Below are 17,894 nucleotides of genomic sequence, written 5' to 3'. Positions count from 1 at the left end.
TGGGTATTTGTTGTGTTCAATTATTGATAACGTTAGTTTGGGTATTTGTTGTTTTCAATTGTTGTTAACGTTAAGCGAAGTTTCTGATTTGTTCTGTTGGTGTTGATGACCCTTAATTGTTCAGGAGATGTTATATAAATATATGAAGCATTGTTTATTAAATTCGCGTTATTATTTTTCAAATGCGTGTGATTTAATTTGTCAGTGTTAGGCAAGATTTCTATCTAAAGTTTAGTTTTTTAGTTGGTGAATATCATTCTGGTTCGTTAAGGTTCAGCCATCAGTACTATTGTTCACGGGGCCATTTTGAGAATGGATTGTGTGAAAATCAGTATAGTTTTGTAAGGTCCAATATGACTTAATTTGAATTTCATATCGAATTTAGTAATGTGTCATAAACGTAAGTTTTTGTCAGAATCAATTAAGGTTGAATTGGTTTAAAAAGAGGTGTGATTATGTTTTTCATAGGTTCAAATATTTGAAAACAGTATTCATTGGTATATGCCTGATATTATAAGTATTTCCCGCTGCATATAACTAGGTCTTTAGTGGGGGTTTTATCTTTTATACCTGTAATTAATCTCAGATGCTTCAGAATTTCAATGGTATCGAATGAAGTTCAACGAGTATAGTAATATTTACTAGTAGACACACCCCGAGAAAGTAGTTGTTAAAACAAAGTTGAAATTTTATTTGTCGAATTAGACAAGATATCACACTTATAGCATCATTTGTGACACGCCTTACTTGACAGGCGTGGAGGAGACCCTCTGCCCTACCTGTTTAAACCGATGACTCAAAGTCCATGATCATTAATACCGGTGTACAGGTATTCTGTATAATTAACACTGGCGATGTAAACATCGAACGTTAGAGAAGGGGCACTATCTCATAGGTGTACAGCATACCTGAGTGTTTCTTCATTTTGTCACGTGACTTGACCTAGCATTGTGTGACGACCCAGTAAGTCAGAATTGTGAACTTGTGATACACGCACTGTACATTGCTCTGGGATTTAATATCTAACTGCGACGGAAAAAACCAGGACATCTGCCATGGCAAAGGTAATTAAAATGTGTTACCTTTAATATATAAAACAGCTATTGTAACATATCATTGATTTACCTACGACAATTGTTATTCCCAATTTCCGTTATGCATTTTTGAAATTGACTTTTCCTTCCAGTAAAAAAAGTTTGGATGAAAGTTTTTCGTTTTTAAGTTGCAAATGTCTTTGGTGTGTTTCGAATTAACTAGTCGTTTACTTAAACCTGCCTTAATAATTTCCAAAAATAATCTTGGTTCTATTGATAGCACATGCAGTGAAGGTTTTGAGCAAGATGTTAAGATTTTTAAATTACGATCTGGCCAAATAAAACCGGTTTTACGATAATGTATGTCCGATCGCTGTAATGGGCTGTTAATTCGTCCTCGTTGGTCAAAATATGCCCGGGGTTAGTTTTCGCGTCTCGCTGACCACAGAGAACGTATCAGCTTGGACAAATCAAAATACCTGACAGGTCATGAGCTGGACTTAATGCTTAAGTGACTGGTACAGGTACTACTGTTGATACGTTAAATTATTGTTCAATATTCATTGTTCATCAAAGCTTTAGGTCTCCGTATTATGGTATGGTTCAATAAAAGGAAACAAAATAAATGTTTTAAATTACATATGAAAACAATACAGATGAAGCTATAACTAACGACATTGTGTGCGATATCGACGGAGTTGTTTCCTGAAAAACGTTGCATATCATCAGTCAAGTTATAGGTGTGCCATCATTATCTTGTGAAATTCATTTTCAAATATATTTAATAATTAATTAATAGAGACATCCACTATAAGCTGAGGTCTAACAAGTTAAAATAAATCGTGTGTAAAAAGATGGGTTTTCAAAGACTTCATCAAAACAGCTAACGATCCACATATCTGACAGGAGAATAGAAGGCTTCCAAAGATTCTGCTGTCGACGGGTGAAGCATCAGTTTCCGTTTGTGACGGCGCGTGTTTTCGGAACGTGCAGCAAGGCCAGTAAGGCTCTACACTATGACGGACCTGAGCGGTCTTGTTGAATTTATATTTCTTGTAGTGCACATCTACATGAGAAAATTTAGATCAGCCGGGAGAGTCAGCGACTAATCTGGTAATAAAATGTATACAAAAGTTACGTCAAGTCACTGTACCGTATGCTAAACAGGTTGAATAGCACTAGCGGAAAAGTCAAATCGTGATTGATGGGCGATGGTAAGCTTGATGAATGTGGTATATATTTTCTGTCAAATAATCAGATGGATTATAAATCTACATAGCTACAGGCTAACATGTTAATATGTGACTGGTCCGTCTTTACTGAATCATTCACGTATAACATGTTCTATCGTTAAATACAAAGTGTTTGTGTACGTAATGCAGCAAGTTTGACAATGAGCGATACAGTCGATGTGAGCTTTGAAAATATATCTTCATTAGTTCTAAACTGTTTGATCTTATAAACAATTCTTTTTTCATAAACATCAAAGCTGTTGTTAGTATCAATGTAAAGATGCGTTCCGTTTTCTTACAATTTTCTTTAAAGGTCATCCTAATGTGTTAAATAAGGAAAACATATTCCTTCTTTTTCTTTGGTTTTTATATTATTTTCATTTTTCCAGCTACCTTAATTGTGGTTGTTGGCAATTTTTAAATTGTAAGATGACACAGGGTTTACCAAATGTCTGTAAACAAATTCAAAACTAAGTAATAAGTATTAGATAAACACGAGAACCAAACATATCGACTAAGCGAATTTATTTTTCAGGATGTTGTTTTGAATCTCCGAGTTTGTTTGTGTTTTACATCCTAATAACAGCTATGGTCATTTAAGGACGTGCCAGGTTATAACAGCTTTGGTCATTTAAGGACGTGCCATGATATAACAGCTATGGTCATTTAAGGACGTGCCAGGTTATAACAGCTTTGGTCATTTAAGGACGTGCAAGGTTTTGGTGGTGGAGGAAAACCGGAGTACCCGGAGAAAAAACCACCGACCTACAGACAGTACCTGGCGACTGCCCTAGAACCCGCGACCCAGTGGTGGAATCTCCGAGAGTCTTGATTTAAATTGTTGACTTTAAACATTACACATTTTTAAAGCCAGTTCGGAAATATTCCAGGGTGCCAAGACTAAAATGGAACATTCTTGTTAGCCTAGCTGGTGTGCAAACAGTGTCTGGTTTTGTCCATGTAACTAACCTCGACATGTTTAAACTCAGTATTGGGATTTGCAGATCGAGAGTGATATTTACTTTGTTTAAGAGTTTAAAGGCGATCTTGTTTTAGCTTTCTGTATGGAAATTTTGGGTTTTGCCTGAGTGACCTTGTTTTTTGTATACACTTGGGGCGAGGTCGTCATGCTCAATCCTGTCAGAAATAGAAAGCTTAAGGGCCAGACATATTCGGGATTATATGAATCATAATATATATCTGGTCACTAAGCTTACTTGGGCACGGTATAATTACGACATGTAGTTCGTAAACAGTCGTATCAACATACACTAGTGTATACGTTTATTGTCTTTGGATTGGGATTATCGGGTTGTTGTCCATTACGTCATATAAACCTCCCTTTTGAGGAGACCGCCAATGGTGAAATTTTGATACCAGCTGTTTTCATTTACAGCTTTATGTCTATACAGTGTATCAGTTATGAAAGATTTTAAACAGGAGATGGAGGGAGAATTTCCGAAAACGATGTCATATACTTGTTAGAGGAAATAATATCTCGTATCTTTGCTATGCAGTGCTTTTGTAATATATTACAAAATGACTATTTGGAAAAACCATTAAACAAATACATTCTTAGGAACGTGACTTAAGACAAGAATAAGAAAATCGACCTTTTAAATAAAGAATGATAAACTTATAGAAAATCAGGAAAGTGATCAGATCTACTATAAGGTCGATCAGACTTATTTATTTCAGTGTTTTTTCGTCATATAAATATCTAAATATGCTAATACGAAACGTGTAACTTTTTAATGTTATACATAAACTAAAGGAAGGTAAACTTTTTTGAGAAACCATATAAACTAGTTCCTTATCAATATTTCAAACATGCAATTGAAAGAAGTTAAAAGCGCGAGTCAACTTTTTAAAAGGTATCGATTGTTTACTGCGGTGGATTTCCACGAATTCTTTTATGAGATAGAAAGTTTGATTTCGAGGATTGTGTCAAGGTTCCACTGTTGTGGTTTAGTAGTACATGTGCTCGATACAGGAAAGCACGTTCCATCCAGCCTACTTTTACACTTAACTCATTACTGTTTACACCTCAAATAAAATGTCGGCTGAGAAGGCCTTCAAACAACGTCAATAAATGTAAGGCTATCACTTAACATCAGTTACGTCATACCTACTGAACATTAACATAACGCGCACGTGTGTACACATAATTCTATTGATATAGGTCGAGGCATCTTTACACCTGAATATTAACCTTTATAATAGCAGATGTGTGCATAGTGTTCCTTAGGACGTATTCATGTAAAGGTGTTTATATTTGTGTGACTTAATGATTGGTAACCACGAGTGTACACATAACTCTATTGATATATGTCGAGGCATCAATAGCTGATGTGTGCATGGTGATCCTTAGGAAGTATTCATGTAAAGGTGTTTATATTTGTGTGACTTAATGATTGGTAATCACCTGTGTACACTGACACCGACAGACAACACATGTTTTGCGTACTTATATTGTGTTAAGCTTTATTTTGGTTAATTATTTGTCACAAAGTCACTGATGAATAATGTATTTAGCCCGCACAGAGACTTGACGGATTAGATATACCCAATGTCTTCGCCTGTTAAATCTGTTTATAATCGTTCAGCTGGCTAGTAATGCATTCGTTGTCAACTCTCTTTCGGTTGTAGTGTAAAAGTGTAGGTATGGATTTTGAGACGAATGGGACAAATGTTGGTTCGGTTTTACAAAACAACCTAGATCTATAACATTCAGTTTAATAACAGTATATGTTTCTAATTTCCAACCGACAGATGATATTAAACAAATAATATGGCCAACTGTCTGTCAGTGTGTGAGAACCTCTTCTTCTTCTTCTTCTTCTTCTTCTTCTTCTTCTTCTTCTTCTTCTTCTTCTTCTTCTTCTTCTTCTTCTTCTTCCTCTTCTTCCTCTTCTTTTCTCTTCTTCATCGTCCTGATTATCATACGAGAAGCAATATAGACAGCGCAAAAACATCCATAGTTAAAAGTATGAAGGACCTCTATGCGTGCATATATCTACATATATGCTATCGGCTAATTTGCATTAATTCACCATACATGTGATGCTAATGACATACAACACACGTTGATAAATTCTATAATTATATTCCAATATTTGCTCACGTGGGTCTTCAATCATCAGTGATTAATTCCTATTCTGTGCATTGAATATTTATCACGATTCGTTTCATCCTGTTATATTGACCGCGTGCAGCGCTCCTCGTATAGAAGGCTTTATATTAATGTATTTATCAATTCAGATGTTACGATTGATGTTTTAAAAAACAGTTATAAAGGAGAATATGGTATTTAAGAAGAATATGGTGTTTTGGTACCTCTAAACCAAATTTGATAAAGGCTGAACCAACTACATTAATTCAGCAGGGAGTATATTTGCAGCTGGTCTGTTCTGAAGCATTTAAACTTAAATCTACTTTTAGTCTTAACAAATCATTAAATCATAACCATAGATACCAGATTCAAATATAATTTTAGTTTATGTAAATGATTCAATGTTAGGTAAAACTAGTAATCTTAAATATATTTTTAGTCTATACAAATCTTCAAATCTAAACTATAGCTAACCCATTCAAATCTGCTTTAGTCTTCACAGATCATCATATCCTAACAATAACCACCAAATTATAATCGAATTTAAGTCTATCTATTTAAACCTTAATCATACTACCAAGCTCAAGTCTACTTTCTGGTTGTCCAGAACATCAAATGCTAGCCATAGCTACAGTAGTTGAAAACTGATTTTGCGAGCTTTCGATAACATCTGTTTCCTTTTCCAAGCAAAGAGTGTATATATTAATCATACCACACTGATGAATCTTATTCTGAAATCTGAAATTAAGTTTAGTCAATACAGATCATAAACCTTTAACCATAGCTACCGAATTAAAATGTTATGCTACTTTATACAGATCATAAACCTTTAACCATAGCTACCGAATTAAAACGTTATGCTACTTTATACAGATCATAAACCTTTAACCATAGCTACCGAATTAAAACGTTATGCTACTTTATACAGATCATAAACCTTTAACCATAGCTACCGAATTAAAACGTTATGCTACTTTATACAGATCATAAACCTTTAACCATAGCTACCGAATTAAAACGTTATGCTACTTTATACAGATCATAAACCTTTAACCATAGCTACCGAATTAAAACGTTATGCTACTTTATACAGATCATAAACCTTTAACCATAGCTACCGAATTAAAACGTTATGCTACTTTATACAGATCATAAACCTTTAACCATAGCTACCGAATTAAAACGTTATGCTACTTTATACAGATCATAAACCTACCAATGCTTACCAAACTCAAATCTATATTTAGTAAATACAGATCATCAAATCTTAACCATAGCTACTAAACTCAAATCTCCTTTTAGTCCGTAATAATATAAAATCATAATCATATCTACCAAAGACAAAAGCCAAAAACAACATTAGAGATAATCAACATTTGCTAAATGGAAGGAAATGGATGAAACCTAAACAAAAGCATTTCGAATCAGTAGCATTGTTTCCAATCATTGCCTTTACATAATATATCAGTTTGCAATAATCTAAAAACGGGTTATGGAGAAGCCGAAATGGGTGTCCTGCTATATGCCAGGAGAACCCATACCCCTCCCCCAATATCATACAGAACTTCCGGTTTGATTAACGTTTAGTAAGGATATAAACAAGGTCAGGTTAGGTCATTTGATATATTTAAAGAACATCCTACTGAAAATAACACAGAGAAACGATCCACGACAATTTGTTTTTAAATAGTTAACTTCTTTACAAAAGTAATTTATTTATGTGTTACAGTTTCCTCTTCTTTTCATAGCTGCGAAAATTAATAGCAATATTTGTATGAACGCATTGTACACTGTAAAATGAAATAGATTTTGTGGGGATTATTTCTATTTGCTAACAACTCCATCGTTTTAAAACCTAGTGACTGACAGCTTTTCTTTTTCTCACTAACCTTGATCTACGGCCTGACCAACAGACCAGTAAGAAGGGCCATCTCTATCGGACGAGCATCTTAATGGCGTTTTATAGTAAACAACAACAAAGCAATCTTTTATACATGGTCATCAACTGGTCACTAACTGGTCACAGTGTCTGTAAATCTGCTTCTTATACACAGTTGCTGCTATCGCCGACATACAGGAGTGTCCCCGACATTTATTACTAATGCTGTGTATGGTCACTCCAACTAATTAAGCAGACTAGTAAATGAGTTCCTTTAATGAAATCTGAAACCAGTGAAAAGTAGCAGTGATGCCGCAGGCGCTGATTGTGTTTGGATCTCGTTGTTTAAACAAAATAAAAGTCTTTTCTCGACGGCATATGGGTGTTTGTGAAGGAGTAAATATTTTCTGGTGCTTTCTCACTGTAATTCCACGTACAATACTCAATCCCGAAAAATCATAAACAAACAAACCGGTCATTATCAGACTGTCAGGATCCCCAACCATATATAAAACCCGAGCCTATCGCATTCTTAAATTTATTTAGATGTTTGTAGTGTAATACGAGAACCTATCTGAACAGGTTAAAGGAATAATTCGATCTCTCTGTACACGTGCGAAGTACCCGCTTTTATAAGTGGAGTTTATTTTATTTTCTTCTTCTTCTTCTACTCCTTCTTCTCCTCAGTTGTTATCAAATTATTATTATAACACACAAACATTACCTTTCATTGGATGTCTTTAATTCTAAAGTATCTGATTGAAACACGCAATACTGTCTCTCAGGTAAGATGCGGTCCTATACAAACCTACTCTCAGGTAAGATGCGGTCCCATACAAACCTACTCTCAGGTAAGATGCGGTCCCATACAAACCTACTCTCAGGTAAGATGCGGTCCCATACAAACCTAGTCTCAGGTGAGATGCGGTCCCATACAAACCTACTCTCAGGTAAAATGCGGTCCCATACAAACCTACTCTCAGGTAAGATGCGGTCCCATACAAACCTACTCTCAGGTAAGATGCGGTCCCATACAAACCTATTCTCAGGTAAGATGCGGTCCTATACAAACCTACTCTCAGGTAAGATGCGATCCTATACAAACCTACTCTCATGTAAGATGTGGTCCCATACAAACCTACTCTCAGGCAAGATGCGGTCCTATACAAACCTACTCTCAGGTAAGATGCAGTCCCATACAAACTTAGAATAACAACACACATGCGATAACGACTGGGCACAATAGCAAATGCCGATGAAAAAGAAAGTTAAAGATACTTTTTCAAGTTTTAATAAAAAAAAAGATAGAATAAGATATACGTACGATAATACTTCCATCGATACAGATTAAAATTTGTCTCTATAACATTTTAATCACTCTTACTTTTAAAAAATGAAAACGTTTTCAGGTAACTTGTACATGATATCTTAATTTACATATTTATGTAAAAGCATTTGTAAAGGTACAATAAATTCTTTGGAAAATATTGCATTAGCATATTTAGACAACTTCACATACTGCAGTGGTTACCTTTGTTGGTTAGATATGTACATGTACCTATGTACAGGTATCATCCCACCAGAACACTCAATCTGTTCCAACCGTTCACACAACACTGAATTTACCCCGTATATAGATATATGGATATATTGTCGTATCTGCTTTGAGATTCGTCAACATGGAGGATACAGATCCTAATACGGGCAAACCCTTTGCAACGAGTGACCCAGACAGACCAACAACGGACCAAAACAATTCTGTTAGTACCAGGGATGTCGGTAAGGCGGAGGTAAGGCGTGTCTGTAAGCCTAGGATATGTCTTCAGGATGAGAAACAATATTCTTAATAGAAAAAAAATCTGTTATTTTCTATCTTATTACTTTTTTCGTAAGTTAAACATTAATAGGCATCATCTTAAAAGTAATCTTTCAGTGGGGATACATTGTGTTCGGTATTTTGTTTTTGAGTAGTGTTGTCTTAAGTTGTTTGTATTGTACATTTTACGTAAGGATGTTTTGTTTTTGAGTAGTGTTGTCTTAAGTTGTTTGTATTGTACATTTTACGTAAGGATGTTTTGTTTTTGAGTAGTATTGTCTTAAGTTGTTTGTATTATACATTTTACGTAAGGATGCTTTGTTTTTGAGTAGTATTGTCTTATGTTGTTTGTATTGTACATTTTACGTAAGGATGTTTTGTTTTCGAGTAGTGTTGTCTTAAGTTGTTTGTATTGTACATTTCACGTAAGGATGTTTTGTGTCCTCTTCTGCAGGACGCCTTCGTTATTACCGATATGTTAATGGAATTCTGTACTGAAAGTGAAGATATGATAGAACCGCCGACACATATTAAATGTTGTTGTCTATTTAAAAATATCACATAACAATTTATATTAACAGTTATTGTATATAGTTATAGATATCACGGAACAATTACACACTAAAATCATTGATTTTCTAAATGAAATATTTAACTGCGTTAAACAGAACAAAGGTATGGAGAAGGTACCTATATTTTGAAATAGTAAATCGCTTTGTTTACCAGTTACATTCTAATTGAAACGACATCATGGCAACATTTTTCAAACAAGTACCACATAATTAATATAAAAATCTCAAAACCGAACTCTAAATTGGTAAGGGACAACAACTGGTTTTAAACTCCTTTTTAAACCCCTACATGTTACCTATATCGATACAAAATGGACATCACTGTTGGTTCTGTGATGTATATTTTAACACATCTGTTTATCGTCTCGTGAGAAAAAAAATATACCGGTACGACCACCAGCACATTAACAATGAGATTGTAGTTAAGAGACATACAATCTTAGCTGCCATGCTGATGTCACCCATTCAAACGAACTTCACGACGCTTTACACCTTCAACATTAATTATTAGTTGTAATTCAATATACCAGCTTACCAAAGTTACGTGTCTGAAAGGCCTACTTGAGATACATGCATCTCGAAACCCCTCATTGGACACTAAATTAGTTTCAATAAGAGTTTGGTCGTGTGTGATAGATTTGGGTATTACTCCAATATAAACTGTACCTTGCCACACCTGTACTTAAGTAAAAAGTTAATCAGGTGAGTTAATCCGTAAAGCCTTCCTTATATAATTTATATAAGATGTGTATGTTATACAAGTTCAAGTTCTTTATTACATTGGGTCTTTTGACCCATTGGTTTCAAAAGTGAGATATATATCAATATCTACAGACAATACAATACAATACAATACAATACCAGCAATGTACAAACAGTATAAGGGGTGTATACAGACACGATAGGCAGGTTATTTGTAACCCCAGACATTCCGTAGTTATTCACAATTATTTTACCTTTTTGGATATCATATAGTTGAATTAATTTGTGATGCTGAAAATAAACAATACATAATCTTCATAATTATATATAATAGGAAAATATAATTTTGTCTAGCAAACTCTTTTTTCTTTTGCTCTTGTTTAGTTAATTTTAGATTTATTAAAGAATCAGCAAGATTATTAACGATGTATTACAATAAAGCTCAAAATGTTTATTTCCGGATTAAGTGTGCGATGTCATGATTTATAATGTATCTTGCAATGTAATCATAAAGAACGTATAAAAGTAAGCTACTGTTTTAAGTGTTTATATTTCTTTCCATAGAATTCAGTAACTATACCATCATGCCCTAAATTAATGAGATACATTCTCGGAAACGGATTTATATAAGTTATTTCAACTTGTTTCCGGATCCCATTCCTCTGTACTTTGTATGTTATGTGATGTAATGCAACTTAATTTGGAATGAAATAAAGTTTATATTAAAGAACGTACTGGTATATATTGTATATCTTGCTCCCAAAAAAGCGAGAGAAAAAATCCACTATGAACCAATTAGGTTGACACAAAATATCTCATGTACACATTAAGTACACTCCACCAACTCAGAGACATTTCCCCTGTTTGAGTTGTAAAGAACGCTATTAAATGCCACAAATAGAACCTTCGGAATTGTTTGGTCACTGACTGTCTCGGTTTACGCATGCGCGTGTGTTATAATGGCCGAGATGACACGGTGTCAGTAATGACTGTGCCAGTCTCGGCTGTTAATGTCCACACATAATGCCCGTTGTGATTCCCATCGCCCCCGTCCACATCACCTGTTAAAACCTGCCAAACACATAAAACTAACATCAAGGGAGTGCGACAAACATTAAATATTCAATCGATGTTCAAAAGAGGGATTTGGTTTAGATGCTTTGACGAGGGGTAGGTCAAACACACTAAGATTACCTTTATATTCAAACATTGGTACATTTTAAATGCCATATAATACTTTATCTTACATTCCTTTTTTCTTTTTTCTTCAATATCCTGAAGTTTGGATATGTACTGGTTAGTTGTTTTGACGCGAAATATTGTAAAACATGTTAAACAATTTAATTTGTTTTCGAAATAAATCCCGATGTCAACAAACATGGACAGTAATAGTTTCTTTGATTACGTCTATTTAAAAAAAAACAACATACATTTCCGTCAAGCATATCTGTTGGTAAAAAATAACTAAGCGTTGTTTTTCAATAAGAGTTGTTTTAAGAAATTTAGTTTTTCCACAAATATTAGGATATTATTCTACCTACCTTTATAAAATAGATTTAACTTCTTTTAACCAAAGCAAGAAAATATTACACATTATCATTGATATTTCTTTCAATAATGTGTTTTGTTTCGTACAGCTGTTTCGTCAAGGGGCAGGTGCGTAAAACACCTAAATTATGCATTTAACAACTTGGAGGAAACTACTGTTGAAACATAATATTGAAGACAGGTAGACTACTAGAATGATTTATAATTTCCTCATTAGCCCGTTTACTGAAAGCTTTCCTGTTATATCCTATTTCTAATACAAACCCGTATTTAAATGTGCATTTCAATGACTCAATTACCAGAAATGTCATAAAAGCAGACTTTTGTCGGAACCAATTTGCTACTATTAATCAGCATTAATATCAATCGGAGCATACGGATTTGGCTTATACGAGCGATAAAATCAGAAATAACAGCAGTGTTAAGCGAGTGATGGGCATGCTATACTTAAAATCAAGTAGATATGATTTATGTTAGTTAATTTTCATGTAGAAGAGAACAAAGAAGTAGGTTGTGGTGGACTTTGTAGTTTTGAGACTTTGGAGGCATAAAGTATAAGTAAATCATGATTTGCAAAAAGCCTTCACGAGTTTATAGTAAGGAAACGTTTATAACTGCTAATTTTCTCACAAATACCTAGCAAACTATGAAAAGAGAAGAAGTCGTAAGACCTCGTAATATTAGGCAAATACCTATCTATTGAATATGTTTGTTTCGTGTTTTGTTTTTCCTTATTTGTGTACGCTTTTGTTGTTGCTGCAATCACCAGAGTAACATATTTATCCTATATCACACTGCAGCCATATAAGCGTGTTACAGGAAAATTAAGAAATGGTACTTGTTTATACCATGTATGTTCGTGCGTAAAGTGATTGCCACAGTAGCCGTCGTCTAGACATGTGTTTTTGTCTTGTCCTGAAAAAGCAGCAAGTCTTTATGAGATATCTAACGTGTCTGAAACGTCACTTGACAACGTGTTGAGTGTATATAATCTACTTGATGCATTAATGACAGCGCATTTAAACGGTATTGTCCCGAATAAAGTCATGAATGTAAGAACAGAAGTTTTATTATAACAATTCTGTGACGCGGCTTATCAACTATAAGTACATATGACTATATCTGTGCTGACTGGCGCTCAGTATGTATATACACATACATACATGTGTATATACAATACTTGAGAGGAAAGGGCCGTATGTTTCCTAGTTAACATTCACGTATTCTAATCACGTGTGTGTTTTGTCATCATGTTTTATTCGGTATTATAATTTATATTAACTGAGGTGGTTTCAGGTGTACACGTCCACATGTTTAGTTGAATAAGAGACCATTTCTACTTGTATAAAATTAATCAAATTTCTACGTTTAATGAATCCATCCTATACAATAGCAAGTGGAGACGAGATGAATTATCAATACTGCAATAAAAATGGTTAAACAAATGATAACTATTTTCCTTGGGTTAAGACACCCTCGTCAGACGTATTCGTAAGTCCCGAGGTTATGAGAGCAGATCATTATTTTTTCGTTTAAACATTCGAGAAGTCTATTTATTTAACACAACAATTTATTGTCTCAACTTATGTTTTCCCAACTAAACATGTATATAAATACATAAGTAAAAGGTGAGTTGTAATTTGCCTTTATGTTTAATGTATGTGCTCAATCTTCACTCGTCAGACACATTCAGTAAACCGGTTGTATAGGTAGGGATGCATGATAAAGTGAAGCTCGCTTGACTGACTGACTGGAGGGTTATTGTACACAAACTCCTCATACCACTGTTTATCCAGAAGATGTCCTATTTATCATTATGCGTATCAGTGAACACAATACATTGATGAACATAGAAAATGCCACGCACGTTATCACAGATTTTCGGTCATTCGTTTACAGTGTAGATATATATTTCTGCAGTATTATGTTTGGTTCATCGTTTTCTTTCGTGATTACTTTATCTTGTCTTTTTATGTCCAGTGTTTCACCAAGCAAATATCTGCATGACAATCACCATTGTGTATGATTTCCTCTTCCTTTTATAGTGTCTCTATTCACAAGTAAAGATTCAGTTTGCAGCTGATATAGAAGTCTGTAATGACCTTGATTCGGGATGGAATATACGATCGACGTGATCAATACAGTTCTTTGTATTTAAAGGCAGCCAATTATCGACCTACATATGCATATGAAAGTGATATTGAAGGAATTGAAAAAGTTTATGTTACCAGCCCTGAAAAGCTTTTCAGCTTCATATGAAACAAAATTCAGCAGGTTGGAAGATGGACAAAGTTTGTTTCCATGTTAATGGCGAATGTAAAATCCGACCAAAAAACTCAACAACTCAACTCCTCAATAAAATTCACATTGAAATTCAAAGGACAGGAACTGTGTACCTATTTTTTCTTATGACAAACTTTTACCGTGTAGCCATTGACTGCTCTCTCACAGGACAAATACAGTTTACCCATTGTTTCTCGTGAAACACAGTTACCCGCTGTCTAACGTCAGTGTACCCAAAACGGGACTGTACCCAAAACGGGACACTGGTGGGGAGACGGGCCAGGAAATTGACATACGATTCAAAGAAGTATTTTTTATGTATTTACTTTTCACTACATGACACTTTGATGTCAATTCATCTGTATATCAGCTGTATTTGGAGAAGAAATTTGATCAGTACCTACTTATTCTAAAATCTTGAGTCTAAAACATTTGAAATGTGTGTAATTTCCTGCTTATACTGATCGTGTATCCCACGATATTAGACAAAACACCAGAGTGCTCTTTTAAAGAGCCTATATAACCCTAATAGTATTTCTATTTATTGAATCGCGGGCTAGAAATATCAACTTGTAATAGAAAATAAAAGTAGATGATGCCTTTTTATGAAAATAATGGACAAACATTGATACTATGGTATAAAATACATCATTTTTGGTACAGTGACGGTCCGTTGTCTCTCATGAAAAGCATCTGCAGTTTGTCCGTAGTCACTTATGGCACAATATACGATGTAACCTGTTATGGCTCATGACAAACTCTTGCGATTTAGGCATTATCTTTTGATAAAAAACAACTACGGTTTACCAGATCTCATGACAAACATTTTCAATGTAACCATTTTCTTTCCAGCCTAGCAAAAACAAAAACACATTCCCTACTGCTTTTCGGTATTATGTTTATATATCGCTACGAATTAAAACAAAAAGCAAAGACAATGGCTGAATTGTTGCATAAGTTATTAACGTTTTATTCAAATACATATTTCTATTTGAAGGAAGAGCCGGAGCGAGGGAATTGGACAGGAAAACTGGACTTCCTGTTGTCATGTATAGGATATGCAGTAGGATTGGGAAATGTGTGGCGTTTTCCCTATCTCTGTTACAGGAACGGAGGGGGTAAGTACTATAGAAATAACAGCCTGTAAGCTTATTGGACTATGTTAAAGATAGGTTCTTGCTAATGAGTTCTGAATGAACGAAATAACCACAATTTTGTTGTAAATATTTACTTCTGGTTATGTGCACCAAATTACTTAATCTTAAAGTAGATGTTTACTATCTTCGTATATCTAGTGATTATATATAACGTTACATCTAGTGATAATATATAACGTTACATCTAGTGATAATATATAAAGTTACATCTAGTTATTATATATAACGTTAATCTAGTGATTATATATAAAGTTATATCTAGTGATTATATATAACGTTACATCTAGTGATTATATATAACGTTACATCTAGTGATTTTATATAACGTTATATCTAGTGATTATATATAACGTTTTATCTAGTGATTATATATAGCGTTACATCTAGTGATTATATATAACGTTACATCTAGTGATTATATATAACGTTACATCTAGTGATTAGATATAACGTTATCTAGTGATTATATATAACGTCATATCTAGTGATTATATATAACGTTACATTTAGTGATTTTATGTAACGTAACAGGGAGGTTGGCATTGCTAATGAAATGTCTATCCCTGAAGTTGGCCACAACCTTGTTCAAAGTGTAGCTGCAACGGTTTATATGAAACGCTAGTTTTAGAATGAATGATCGGATGCAGCCTAAAGTTGTGAATTTGAAACATTATATGAGCATAATAGGCTCCACCTTTTAGCTATTAATATATAAATTTCGGAACACTTTACACGTGAATTGTTATTTCTGACTTTAAATAGCACGGATGAGTCCGCAATGGAGGAGAAATGACTACACTTATTGTGCATTAGACTAAGTAATACGTTGTTTGTTACAGGTGCTTTCCTCGTTCCCTATGTCATCATGTTGTTGGTGGCTGGTCTACCTCTTTTCTTCCTGGAGCTATGTGTGGGTCAGTTCTCCTCTCAGGGGCCTGTTACTGCCTGGGCACTCAGTCCACTTTTCATGGGTAAGTTTTTTTTATATCAATGAAATCATGATCAATATGATAGTGATATTGAATGAATTGATAAAGTGTATATTATCTGCCCTGAAAATCTCTGAAATAGATTCAGCTTCATATGAAACAAAAGTCAGCTGGTGGGAAGATGGACAAAGTTTGTTTCCATGGTGATGGCGAATGTAAAATCCGACCACAAAACTCAACAACTCAACCATATCAATATTACTTCTGCTCATATCGTGTACCCTTGTTTTATCGAGTTTGAGCTGGAATAACGGTTTGTTGCCACTTGTTATTCTCTCTTGTTTATGTCGTGATGTGTGGTTGTGTGCATTACCTACAATGACATGTAACCTTACACGTACGATGCATTAGGACGGTTTCCCATTAAGTGAACTGCATTTAAAGAGATTTCCCACCCAGTCAGATATCATACTGCATAACGTTTTATAAAATCTCCCATAGAAAACAGACAGTGATGAAAAGCACAAGTGAATTACCCGGAGCTAAATAGTGTAGACACAAAACAGACATCGTAACCTGACATGTTGCCAATAACTCCGCTCTTTAGTTTAGCCAGGAATAACCTATTATTAGAACATTACAAAACAAAGTTTCACCACATGTAGGTGTCCCATTTTCCTCTTTGACGTTCACAGACAGTTCCCTTGGATACATAATAAATCTACTGTATCTAGTGCAGTATTACTGATAGTGGTAGTAATATACTTCCTGACATGTCGTGAACAGTACATCATGCTGTAAGATGAACATATGATGTTAATATAGTGTAGGTAGTCATATCGTATAATATTATCAAAGCATACTTGGGTTTGTTAGCATACGTATAGACCGCAGTTAATTATCCATTCTATTTAAACTACCCTTAGATTTAATTTTGCTACTGAGATATCTCTATCGTTACATTGCAATCGAACTTTTTGATTTGAAAACATATTAGCTGACGCATGATATTGATAATATACACCATTTGTACATTCTATACCCGTAACACTCAGTGTTGGATCTTAACCTTCAGATATCTTGCACGTGCATCTACACTCATTGTTCTCAGTTTTATCTTGTGATTATCCTTGTTTTGTGACCTTGACCTTCAGGTATCGGCTGGGCCATGATTTTGATCAGTGCCATGGTGTGTACGTATTACAACGTCATCATCATGTACGCCGTCTATTACATGTTCGTGTCCTTCGTCAACCTTGACGACGAGTTGCCATGGCAGAAATGTGGAAAAGCCTGGAACACGGATAAGTGTAGGGATGAACCGTACCCTGACCTTTCATCTATGAATGAGACGATGAAGGTCAACGCTACACTAGGTAAGTTATGTAGAGGGTAGAGGTTCCTGTAGATTTATTCACGTAACTTGGCCAGCCTCGTTACAAGAATGGTCGTAAGAAAAACAACATTGATTGCAAAATATTTTAGTGTAAAAGGATGTTTTCTTTAATTAATCACAACTTCGTCGAAATCTGATTAGAGTTTAAACAGTATCTCTTTGAATATGTCTTATATAACTTAAACCAAGAAGTTAAAATCAAAGTTAAACTTCTCATTTTTGAACGCGCCTAGC

General features: G+C 34.6%; 1 protein-coding gene across 3 annotated transcripts in view; it reads left to right on the top strand.

Moving 5' to 3' along the window:
- Positions 1 to 867: 867 nt before the first annotated feature.
- LOC110455975 (sodium-dependent proline transporter-like) overlaps positions 868 to 17,894 on the top strand; it is a 28,676-nt gene continuing 11,649 nt past the window's right edge. For 2 of the 3 annotated variants that reach the window (XR_002463533.1, XM_021506462.1), the window contains exons 1-4: positions 8,867 to 9,047; positions 15,176 to 15,296; positions 16,175 to 16,306; positions 17,419 to 17,640. Coding sequence is in view for 2 of the 3 variants with exons in the window: in XM_021506462.1 (XP_021362137.1) it covers positions 8,937 to 9,047; positions 15,176 to 15,296; positions 16,175 to 16,306; positions 17,419 to 17,640 (586 nt within the window). In the remaining variant the exon portion in view is untranslated. Of the gene's footprint in view, positions 1,065 to 8,866; positions 9,048 to 15,175; positions 15,297 to 16,174; positions 16,307 to 17,418; positions 17,641 to 17,894 lie in introns of those variants that run through there. The other variant, XM_021506463.1, reaches the window with a different exon arrangement.

The sequence above is a fragment of the Mizuhopecten yessoensis genome, unplaced genomic scaffold, assembly GCF_002113885.1.
Source record: "Mizuhopecten yessoensis strain PY_sf001 unplaced genomic scaffold, ASM211388v2 scaffold8447, whole genome shotgun sequence".
In the NCBI taxonomy this organism is placed as follows: domain Eukaryota; kingdom Metazoa; phylum Mollusca; class Bivalvia; order Pectinida; family Pectinidae; genus Mizuhopecten; species Mizuhopecten yessoensis.
Note: the sequence above shows the minus strand (reverse complement) of the source record. Positions and strands in the feature narration are given on the sequence as shown.